Source organism: Nanorana parkeri, unplaced genomic scaffold (genome assembly GCF_000935625.1).
Source record: "Nanorana parkeri isolate BGI_ZX_2015 unplaced genomic scaffold, ASM93562v1 scaffold259, whole genome shotgun sequence".
Taxonomy (NCBI): domain Eukaryota; kingdom Metazoa; phylum Chordata; class Amphibia; order Anura; family Dicroglossidae; genus Nanorana; species Nanorana parkeri.
This window is the reverse complement of record NW_017306527.1, coordinates 1172683-1185355: the sequence shown is the minus strand read 5'-3', so window position 1 is coordinate 1185355 and position 12673 is coordinate 1172683. Positions and strand designations below refer to the sequence as shown.

Genomic DNA, 12673 nt, shown 5'->3' with positions numbered 1-12673 from the left:
TAAATAGACACCAAACATGTCAAGCCTTAAAATTACGCGCGTCCTCAATCGCAGAAAAACCACCATAGCCAAAATTGGCCATAGGCATAAAATATTTTACCGCTCATCAATTTAGTGCTATTAGTGATTGATGGCCCGAGAATTATTGCTCTCATTGCGACGTTCGTGGCGATATGTAACGTGCAGCATAATTGGAGCAATCGTCGTTTTTTCGCGTGTAGGCGCATCTAACGCATTTTTGCGCGTCTATGTGGGGGTGGGGGACTGTAAAACATTTTTGTGGTTTTTTTTCTGTTTTGTGTGTGTACATTTTTATTTATTTTGTGAGCATTATTTTATTTTTTTTAACACTTAACATTATTGTTATCACATACGTTGCTAAGTCCCCTTTGTGATAACAAATTACAGTTACAGGTCCCCTTTATGGAGACATAAGGGGTCTCTAAGATCCCTAATGTCACCTAGGGATCCCCAGAGAAGCTGATGTAGCACAGATCTGCTTCATCAGCTTCTCTCCGGTTTCTGTAAATGAGAGTGACAGAGTAATTTACATCACTTCCTGCATTCAGAGACCGGGAGGAGAGCGGAGGGAGATCGCGTACTGATCTCCCTCCGTTCTTAGTGCACAGAGCCACATCGCCCAGAATGGATGGACGCCCGGGATCGCGGGGACAGAGAGGTAAGGAGGGGGGGTGCACCCTTACTTGCATCATACAAGCGATCCGGCGTCTTTACAGACGCTGGACCGCTTGTTTGTAAATGGCCATCGTTGGCTGTTTAAAATCCAGGCGGTTTCCTGCTTGTGCACCCAGGACATCTAAAGACGCCCACCCGCATCCAGGAGACTCCCGTCCGGCCGTCTTTCAACATTCGGCGGACGGGAGGTGGTTAAGGAGAATTATGGGGCGAGTGAAAAACACTCATCCCCATCATTCAAGCCGGCCTGTGACAAAGAAGCTATTACAGTGCTATTAGCATATAGCGGGCAATAGCCCGCAATATATAGAGTTTTGGGCCACCAGAGGACATAGTATATGTCCTACTGTAAACCTGAGGAGACCTATGGGCAAAAAAAGGTTGCCCCATAGTTCTCTAACTTCGAAGTTTAGCGAGGAGGCAACAAGGCCTATATGGAGCAGAACTCCATCCCTTCCGTGGAGCATGGACATGGATCTCTTCTGTTTTGGGTGTGTGTGAACTACAGCAACTTAGGGAATTTAGTCAAGTGGCAATATGGGCTCAGAAATTGAGCATATTGTCAGATATAAATTGGAGAAAAGTGTGCATACATCAGCATTGAAGCTGCTCATGGGGCACATTTTTGTTTCCAATATGATATTGATCTGAAACATGAGGCCAAGTCAACCCTTTAATGTATGCAGCAGAAAAACGTAATGGTTCTGCAGTGGCCACCTCAATATCCTGACCTCATCATTAACTTTGGGGAGATCTCAAACATGCATTTAATGCTAGGCAACCAAAGAATGTACAAGACCTGAAAGGTTTTTGGCAAGAAGAATGGACAGCTTTAGCAAATGAGAAAATAAATGGCTTTATTTACAGCCATCACAAAAGACAAAAGCAATCTGTCATTAATTCTAAAGGGCCCAGTACATAATAATAAAAACTAAGGCTTTGCAAACTTTTGAATAGGGCCATTTTACTTTTTTCTTTATTGCCATGTTTTTTTATGTTTATGCTATTCTGTGATTATTTTAAATCACAATGGTAGGAGGGGGATTTATCAAATCCGGAGCAGTTGCCTATAGCAACCAACCAGCTTATCTCTTTCATTTTCAAAACTTAGCTCAACAAACTGAAGAAAGAAGCTGATTGGTTACTATGGACAACTTGTCCAGATTCTGTCTGCTCCCATTTTGATAAATTTCCCCTCCAATGTGTCCTGATCGCCCTGCCAGGAGTATGTAAACTTACGAGCACAACTGTATCTGCATAGCTAGGTAAGCAATATTAAGGATATCAACCAACTCAGACAAGGCACAATATAAGCATTCCACAAGCTAAAGAAAAACTTTTTTGTTTTATTCTATAGCGGCTGGAGGAGATCATGAAGAGGACGAGGCGTAGTGAACCTGGGGATAAGGTACAATCATCAAGTATTGATTATTATATTGCTATTATATTGCTTCACAAGAAAATAAATAAGAATACTTGTCACCTGTTGCAATTTTCACTCCTAATGTACACCTAGCACAATGGGAATGTATGTTCTTCGTGACCGGAGTGTCATACTGCATGTCCATAGGAACCCATGGATATGTGTGCTATGGACATTTCCTCCATTGCAACACTCTCTACTGGAACTCCATCCAACGCTTAGTTTTATCATTCAAGTAATGTACGAAGGATTCACAATTTGTTTCACTGCTGTTTGATTTCAGATTGGGATGGTTTTCCCTCCTTTCCTTGCCTGATGACACCCAAATTATTGCCCTAAGCACATCTTCCTGTTTCCGTTTTTGCATTGCATGTGTTTCTTTGGAGAGTCATTAGGTGCTGGTGACATTCATTGGCTCTCTGGTGTTTCCAGACATTATGAAAAACAAAGTTTGCTGTATCTAAAATGTTACAAAAAATGGTTTTAGCTTGAGGTTCACTTTAAAGGAGAACTATGAGATGAGTGATTTCCACTCACGTCATAGTTCTAGCTGACCTGTGACAATGAGACTGTCACAGGTCGGCTCAGTGGATCGGGAGGTGAGCGAACACATACCGGGTTCCCTCAGCTCTCGATCCTGTCACGGCTCACTGCCGTGACAGGGGGAGGGCTGGATTCCCCTCTCCCCGCTCCGATCTGCCAGCGCTGACTGGCGGAACGGACGGGGGAGGGGGCGGGTACAGCTGGCTCTGCCTCTAGATAGGCAGAAAAAAAGGGGGGGGGGTATTCCTGGAGACCAAAAACCTATGTGTATATTTCTATTCAATTGGGATGGACTTGGTCATCAAGATTTATTGAACCAAATAAACATATGCAAGAAGTGAAGAGGTCCCCCAGGTAAAAGATACCTGGGAGTAGTGGTTCATAAAAATAAATCGAGACCAGTATTATCAGTGAAAAAAATAGTACAAAATTTATTAAAGTAACCAGGATGCCAGACAATATTAATGTGCTTCTCAGATTTCAGAATTAAAAGACAACGTTGTTAACACTCATACATACACTCATGCAAAACCTGTGGGCCCCACACATACATTGACAATGTGAACCTCCTATATATCCTCAAGGGGATTCTTCGTTTAGTAATATTGATCCCTTACGGTTCTATGAATAATCATCAGAAATAATCACAGTTCTGTTCCTGTAAATAAAGGGGAATTTGCCTTGTATCACGAAAGGTGTCAATATACCGATATTTAGCCTTCAAGGATCTGTGTCCATTTAGGAATTTCAGAAACAGAATATCCTTTGCTAACAATATTGCAGTGTCCCCGTAGTAAACATAAATTCAAGTGATTAAGATTTCTTAAAAGTGTCGTTGTGCTATCGGATCCATCAACTCAAAGTCCCGGGTTCAGCGTGAGTCCATAACACCCATCACTTAGTTGTGATTGGAGAGCGGAGACAAGTGAGATCTATTGCTTTCGGTATATTGTTGTACTCACTGTTTGTTGTCTCAACCCTGTTCTGTCCACTCCGATCCTGGGGAAGCTTATCCCTTGGGTTTCAATTTGTAGACACGGTGCACCGTGATTTTTAGGAGTATTCCAGTGTTCCGAAAAATGGTGTTTGGCTCCACGACTGATCACCTGTGTTTTCCTCCCCTTATGGATGTGGTGGATCTTTCGTCTGATCCATTCACATGGAGGTTGTCTTGTGTGTAGGGTCACACAGCTGCTCAATCAAGCACACATTAGCCGATGCATTTCGCCCCTCCTGCCGGGGCTTCGTCAGAGCTTTTCTGAGGAGCTGGTGAGTGGCTGTTTAAGTAGCCCTATCACACCTGACATCTAATTTTGAACTCAGAATGTGTTAATCAATTTAAGTGAAGATGAGAGTTTGTATTTATGGAGGACAAGAGGTATATTTCAGCATTCATTCATTTCAAACATATTCACATCTTGTCATCCAATCTTTTAACCAAATAGAATATGTTCCGCTGCGCATGCGCAGAGCGGGAGTTTCGCTGACAGTCGGAAATTATGCATATGATAGCCTCTTTGAGTAATGGCAAATCCCCAGGGCCGGATGGGTACACTGCGGAAATGTATAAGCTCCTGAAAACACCGCTGCTACCCACACTCCACAAAGCACTTACCCACATGTGGACTACAGGGTCGTATATGCCCACAGGCAAAGAAGCATATATTAAGGTGCTCCTAAAACCTCATAAGGATCCTCAGTTACCAGACTCTTATCGACCCATATTTCTACTAAATGTGGACTCTAAAATACTCTCAAAAATATTGGCCAACCGACTGGCGTCTATTATGCCGCACCTCCTACACCCCACTCAGGTAGGGTTTACCAGGGGTAGAGTGGCTGTTATTAACATCAGGAAAGTATTAGCAGTGCTAGATCAATGCACACGTGAGCCTGGTGAGGGATGTGCCATAATAACGCTAGATGCTGAAAAAGCCTTTGACTATGTTAGACATGATTGGCTTTTTTGCCTAATGTCCAAGATGGGTTTCGAGGGTCATTTTCTTCAGCTTATACATGCTATGTATGAGTCCCCTATAGCCAGAATATTCTCGGGAGGATTTATATCTTCCCCCATTACCTTACTGCAAGGAACTAGGCAGGGATGCCCCTTATCTCAAAAAAAAAGGGGGAGGGGTATTCCTATTGAACTAAATAAACATATGCAAGAAGTAAGGAGGTCTCCCAGGTAAAAGGTAACTGGGAGTAGCAGTTCATAAAAATAAATCGAGACCAATTTTATCAGTGAAAAAATAGTACAAAATTGATTAAAGTAACCAGGATGCCAAACAATATTAATGTGCTTCTCAAGTTTCAAAATTAAAAGACAACGTTGTTAACACTCATACATACACTCATGCAAACCTGTGGGCCCCACACAAACATTGACAATGTAAACCTCCTATATATCGTCAAGGGGATTCTTCGTTTAGTGATATTGATCCCTCACGGTTCTATAAATAATCATCAGAAATGGTCACGGTTCTATTCTTGTGGGTAGAGGGGAATTGCCCTGTATCACGAAGGATGTCAATATACGGATATTTAGCCCTCAAGGATCTGTGTCCATTTAAGGATTTCAGAGACAAAGGGGGTGATTTACTAACCTAAACACACACACACACCAGGTGTGTGTGATTTTCACACAGCAAAACGTATTTATCAACCAAAAAGTCTCTAAAAGCATATTTCCACTAATGCCATATATGGAAAAATCATGCACATGATGCATATATAATGCTGCTTCACAGTTTAGACAAAAATGGTTAGCTCATGCATTTACATTCCTTGCATTCATCAACGCAAGCAACACAACATAGAGCTAATTTACCCAACATCACCTTGGAATTCATTCAGGGCTTTGCACAACACACCTGCTGGGTGTGTACACATTACAAAGGTGTTTAGATTCCACCCATAGATCATGCTGGGAGGGAACACACTGCAGAGGTGTATACGCGTTCGTGGTGTGTTTATAAGGTTAGTAAATCAACCCCAAAGTATCCTTTGATAACAATATTGCAGTGTCCCCGTAGTAAACATAAATTGAGGTGATTAAGATTTCTTAAAAGTGTTGTTGTGCTATCGGATCCATCATCTCAGAATCCCGGGTTCAGCGTGAGTCCATAACACCCATCACTTAGCTGTGATTGGAGAGTGGAGACAAGTGAGATATATTGCTGTCGGTGTATTGTTGTACTCACTGTTAGTTGTCTCAACCCTGTTCTGTCCACTCCGATCTTGGGGAAGCTTATCCCTTGGGTTTCAATTTGTAGACACGGTGCACCGTGATTCTTGGAGTATTCCAGTGTTCCGCGAAATGGTGTTTGGCTCCACGTCTGACCGCTGGTGTTTTCCTCCCCTTATGGATGTGGTAGATCTATTGTCTGATCCATTCACATGGAGGTTGTCTTGTGTGTAGGGTCACACAGCTGTTCAATCAAGCACACATTAGCCGATGCATTTCGCCCCTCCTGCCGGGCTTCGTCAGAGCTTCTCTGAGGAGCTGGTGAGTGGCTATTTAAGTAGCCCTGTCACACCTGCCATCTAATTTTGAACTCAGAATATGTTAATCAATTTAAGTGGAGATGAGAGTTTGTATTTATAGAGGACAAGAGGTATATCTCAACATTCATTCATTTCGAACATGTTCACATCTTGTCATCCAATCTTTTAACCAAATAGAATATGAAAACAACCCTATATATATATAGGATTGAAGAGTTTTGTAAACTAGGATTTTAAAGAAAAACACTTAAGTTCATCTCATTGTTGAGGCCTGAGGGTATCATGGTATCTAGTTTGAATATCCAGGTCTTTTCTTTTTGTTGGAGTATTTTATCGAAGTCTCCCCTTCTTGAGGATATATTCAATACATAGATACCCTTAACCCTCAGGCCTTCCAGGGAAGAATTATGGTAATCTGCAAAGTGCATCGCTAATGGGCTATCAATGACCTTATTTTTAATATCTCTAAAATGTTCCCCTACCACCGGATCTATAATGTACACATAGTCATCGTGGTGTTGTTCCTCACTAAGGTGGAATTATGCATAACATAGAAAGGCCTTAGCTTTTCGTATTGTGTGACCGAATCTAGGTCACCTTCCCTTTTAATGCTTGAATGATCACACCAGTACACCATTGCTCAATGCATATATTCATGTAGCCTGATATCCTCGTTGTATTTGTACTGATTGTACTTTTTGTACCCTTCTTGAGTTTTGATACTGATTGTTAAGGAACTGTTAAAAAATACTAATAAAAACTGATTCAACATTAAAATGTTCCCCTATCCGTACACGTAGCTATCTTTTGGTTTTGCCGATATGACTTTTTACAGGGGCATTCTAGCATGTATACAACTTTGTCACTCCCACAGTTTATATATTGGGTTATTTGGTAAGTTTTTGTACCTTCCGTGTTGTGGAAACATTTAGTTCTTTGAATGTAGGGGCATACCTGACATCTACCGCAGGGGTACATTCCATTTACTTTTGGCATTTTTGACAGGAATGATGCATCCTTGGCAGGTCTAAATTCAGAATTGACAATAGGGTCCTTTAGATTTTTTGCTCTCCGTGCCGTCAATAGGGGACGTGGACCCACTATATTTGCTATCGTGGGGCAAAGTTCTAATACATGCCAATGTCTGTTAAAGATCTGTTTTAATTTTAGCCAGCTGTCACTCACGCAGCTGGGCGGATCCCGTCATCTAAGTCGGGATCCGCTCCGGCTGCGGCGTCTCAGTATACCACGAGCTGTAGCTCGCGGTATACTGAGCTTAGGGTAACGGGAGGATGCTAGTTTGTGTCCTCCCGTTACCCTAAGGAGAACTATGGGGAAAAACACTGACCCCATAGTTCTCCTTTAACTCTCTGGCTTCGAGAAGTGAAAGCACCCTATAAACCAGAAGTAGCCAAACTCTGGCCCTCCAGCTGTGGTGAAACTACAAATTCCACGATGCATCTCTCTCTGGGAGACGTGGCTATGAGAATCTTGCAATGCCTCATGGGATTTGTAGTTCCACCACAGCTGGAGGGCCGGAGTTTGGCTACTCCTGCTGTAAATAGTCTCACAGAAATGGATTGGTTAACGGTAAGTGCATAGACCCATAGTACCTATTCTGCCCTCCCAATATATATTATGACATTATCCATAGCCAATACATTTGAAAGATTTTCAAATTTACTTCTCTCAAAACATCAGCGTCTTGCTGAGCTTTTCTACTAGCACTACTTCTCCAAAGCAGGGAAGTCGCTACCCCTGCCCAGCCTAGATAACCAATAACTCAAGGCAAATGTAGTTTAAATAACAACATCCCATTTCAGTTACCAGTTCCTGAAAATGTATTACATTCAAAGGTCTTTCATCACAATCCCACATTGACCCCTCTCCTTTCAGTCTTTTCTTTCTATTAATATTGCTCAATCCCCAGTCTTAATGATTCATATAAAGATTCATTAGAGTAGCCAGATTGTGGTATTTCAATGCTGCCATTTTATTTACCTTGTTGTTCTGCCACAGCAAGGAGTTTTGGGCATCACTTGAAGATGATAAAGTTAGTATTTACCTATTATTAAAACTGTGCTTTGCCTTTTTTTTTTTTTACAGCAATCCACTGTTCAAAGAAATGGGGAAATACCTAAAAATATGGAGAATACAGGTAGTTACTATAACAAGCCAGTAATCATGACTTACTAATGTGGCAGACCACATTGGAACATAAAAAACGAGTTCATTTGTTACAGATTGTGATCTTCAATGTATTGTATAGTATGTGCAGATTTGTAGATGAACAAGCTATTTAGGCTCTCCAATACTGCCTAATCAATATCAGACATATTTTATCATTGTCATTAGGTTATTATAACTAAGATATTATTATTATTATCTGATTACAGCATATTTTACATTTCATTTAAAGAGCACTAGTCTTTAGCTTACATCAACATACAGTAAACACGCTTCGTGTACTCTGGCACAACCTGACCTTTGCCCCTCTGTGTCTGAGGTCCAAGCTCTGTATATGCATGTGAGGCCAGCTTCTTGGATAATCAGCCAAATGCAAGTTTCAGGGCTATGGAGCTGAGTGCATTCAGAGGCAGTGCTGCAACCAGAGTAGATATGACTTTAAAGCTGCCTTCTGGGCAGACAGATGGCAGAGGGAAATCAGGCTGTGTCAGATACATGGTGCACTAGAATTGTTTATTGTTTTAGGCTGGGTTCACACCTAGGCGTATCGAATTTGCACGTTTGTCGCACGTTTCGTGGCGCACGATTCACGGTAAGAAAAACGCGCGACAAACACGCGTTTCCGAGGGCTACTTGGCTGTATCCCAATGGATACACGTGACAAAAACGCCCCAAAGAAGCTCCTGTACTTCTTTGGGCGTAGGGTGTTTTGTAGCGCGTTCATACGGCCTGTAATACGCCCAGATGTGAACCATGCCCATAGGAAATAATGGGATTTCGGTGTTTGAGCGTTTTGCAGAGCGTAGGAATGCGCTACAAAATGCCCAGGTGTGAACAGGGCCTAACCAAGTGCATTGTTCTTTTTGAATTTTAACAATGTATGTTAAGTTAGGACAATTGTAACATTTCAAAATAAAAATAGAATGTGTTAACTTTTTATTAACTCAATTAAGGTCTTGAATAGCATACAGGCAGCCTGGTAACTGTAGTCTCTTTTCTTTGCAGCCATCACACCGTCATCTTTACCAGAGGAACAAGAACCGATGTTCCTCCAGGATACAGAAGAAAATTCCCGCAATGGAGAATCATTGACTCCTCCACCAAGGATTATTACTTTTCAGCAGCCTTTTCCTGTAGACAGGTGAGACTCGGAATGCTGGTACCTGTGCTGCATAAAGCATGCTGCCCCTCACCAGTGCCCGTGAAAAAAACTTTGATATAGCCAGTGAAGCAGCAATATTACATGAATTGCTCTTAGTTGACTTGGAGAGCATCATTGTAAGACATATAATAAAAATATACAGGTTGCTGTCATTTTTAGCCACATCAGGCTTTTATTTTTCCTATCATACTAAACATCTCAATTCTTTAAGGAAATATACTGGAATATGGTTGGTGGAGCTCTAGACTTTAAGCTAGGAAGAGGTTCTGAGTAAGTCAGGTGATGGTTACAGTGTGACATCTCCCCAACAGGGTCCTTAGCGCCGAAAACAAGCCCTAGCTTTCTCCTATCAGCCAAATTGTAGAGGGTGGTGATGTATCTGAACTAGAAATGTAGCTGCTCGATCTGAGCTATATACACTGATTGGCATAACATTATGAACACCCACCTAATATTAAGTAGGTCCCCCTTTTGCCACCAAAACAGCCCTAACCCATTGAGGCATGAACTCTACTACATAGTAGGTGAGGTTGAATAAAGGCACAGGTCCATCTAGTTCAATGTATGTATGTATGTATGTATGTATATGCTTGGCTCTAGTAGTTCCCATATCCCTGTATACTAGACGTCTGAAGGTATGTTGTGGTATCTGGCACCAAGCCGTCAGTAGCAGATCCTTTAAGTTCTGTAAGGTGCGAGGTGGGGCCTCCATGGATCGACTTTTTTCAGCATATCCCACAGATGCTCAATTGGATTGAGATCTGGAGAATTTGGAGGCCAAGTCAGTACCTCTAACTCGTTGTTGTGTTCCTCAAACCACTCTTGAACCATTTTTGCAGTGTGGCGGAGCACATTATCCACTGCCATCGGAGAATACCGTTTCCCTAAAGGGGTTTACTTGGTCAGCAACAATGTTTAGGTAGGTGGTACATGTCAATGTAACATCCACATGAATGGCAGGACCTAAGGTTTCCCAGCAGAAGATTGCCCAAAGCATTGCACTGCCTCCATCGGCTTGCCTTCTTCCCATAGTGCATCCTCGTGCCATCTCTTCCCCAAGTAAACGATAGACAAGCACCTGTCTATCCACACGATGTTATAGAAAACATGGTTCATCAGACCAGGCCACCTTCTTCCATTGCTGTGTTCCAGTTCTGATGCTCACACATTGTGTACGTGCTTTTGACAGTGGACACTGGTCAGCATGGGCACACTAACCAGTCTGTGGCTACACAGCCCCATACGTAACAAACTGCGATGTACTGTGTGTACAGACATATGGCTGATCGATGTACATGGTCTGGTCTTGACATGCTGTGTAATTTCAAGCCTTGATTGCCCTGTAATTGTCAATTTGTTCATTTTTTAAATACCATTTAGCACGGAGAAGCAACCAAATGAAAATGGGTTATGTACGCCAAACAACAACTTTGAAGAGATCATCAATTTGCCTGTTGGAACTAAACCAATCAAACTTGACGCTCTAAATAATGAAGGGAACAGTATCGAGGACTTTCCGCTGAATCCAATTATAGCTTTTGAGGTTGATAATGTGCAAACGTCACAAACGACAGGTATGGTAATACATGGAAGTTTATAGTTTAGGATAGGGTGGAGAAGGGTTACATCTATTATTTTTTATAATTGTCTGTTTCTTTGTTCAGGATAATTTTTGTCTGATTTAAATGCTTTCTGTGTGTCCTTTTTGTCTGACAGCCATTATGGGGAAGCAGGCAGTGATGAAATCTACCAGAAAGTGTTTTTATTGCTTTCTTTGTGCTTGTTTTTGGGGAGGATTTCCCCTCATTTCCTATCTATCATGTCATACCGTATATACTGGAAGTAGGGAGATTTTCTGTTTTTCTCAAGTAGGAAATAAGGTGTTTCTTTTGTCAGCACAACAAATGGACCATTTACACCTGTGCGATGTGGTGCATATATACAGCATGTTACAGTGCATTGGGTATTGCACGCGCAGATGTGTGAATCTAGTATAACTATTTATATTACAGAACAAGAGGAAGAAATGTTTTCTGCATTTGGGCAATTCCCCCTCAGTGTTCCTCTTATCCAGATTTTATAGAATTGCCAAGCAGCATCAGTTGTTCCCTATTATTATTATTTTTTTAATACGTGTGTGTATACTTGTAATGTACGTATAATTATTGATATGCTTGGTACTTACAGAGGTCATCTGAACAACGCAACACAGAAATCATCTTTATAGCCCCAGGGATTCTTTCCAAGCAATGAAGGAAGGATTGTTTACTTTATAAGTTATTGACTGAATATCCGAAGAGATGAAAAACTAGATTCATACCAGCTTATGGGAGTGTTTTGTGGAAACATACCCTTGATTTTTAGTGTGCAGTGCATAAAAAAAAGGGATTTTCCCTGAAAATTCAACTTCTGACACCTATTTTTGAAGTTTTTACAAACGTTGAAGGAGATAATCAATAACTGGAAGCATCGAGGCAGTTTGTAGGACCTTCTTAAGACTGGTCTGTTTTAAATGTAATTGTTTAACCTGCTAGTAATATTTTACACTGTATATGTTTAATACTTGAATACACCCTCATAGCTCTACATGTAGGGCTATAGAGCGGTCTCATTTAAACCGTCTGGTTTAAATATTATTGCTGAGAACTCCATTTATAGGGGCTTTAATGTATAGGCTACTGAGTCAGGTTCTCTGAATTGTAATTACTACTTGGCTGTTTTAATCATCTCATCAGTTTTTCTTTTTATCTTATTTGAAACAAAACGACATTCCTTAATCAGATAAATAGGTACAATGATTTTAAGTTTTGGTTTTAATTAAAAACCAGGTTTCCCCATAACAAGCTCTACCTGTTTTTAGTGTACACTTCTATATTTTGCTGTACAATAACAAAATCTTTAAGGAAAAAAACTAAATCTATATTAAAACTGTATTTTTTTGTCAGCTTTTCTTACCCATGGGTGTTTCTTTGCCTTACAAAATTTTTAAACACACAGACCTATATAGATATATCTATATAGAGAGAGAGATATATGTATAAATAGGGCTGAGTCAAATGAAAGAGTAATTATAAAGTATGAGAATAGCTCTATGCTCGTTTCAGAGCAAAGACAAATGTTGAACTTCTAAATAAACATTCACCATCCTTTTTTTT

General features: G+C 41.0%; 1 protein-coding gene across 1 annotated transcript in view; it reads left to right on the top strand.

Annotated features, from left to right (window-relative positions):
- Positions 1–12082, top strand: part of MAP7 (microtubule associated protein 7) — a 110620-nt gene extending 98538 nt beyond the window's left edge. The window contains exons 15-19 of the mRNA XM_018556932.1: positions 2054–2104; positions 8276–8327; positions 9362–9497; positions 10899–11092; positions 11706–12082. Coding sequence (XP_018412434.1) covers positions 2054–2104; positions 8276–8327; positions 9362–9497; positions 10899–11092; positions 11706–11716 — 444 coding nt within the window. The 3' untranslated portion in view covers positions 11717–12082. The remainder of the gene's footprint in view (positions 1–2053; positions 2105–8275; positions 8328–9361; positions 9498–10898; positions 11093–11705) is intronic.
- The last annotated feature ends 591 nt before the right edge of the window (positions 12083–12673 follow it).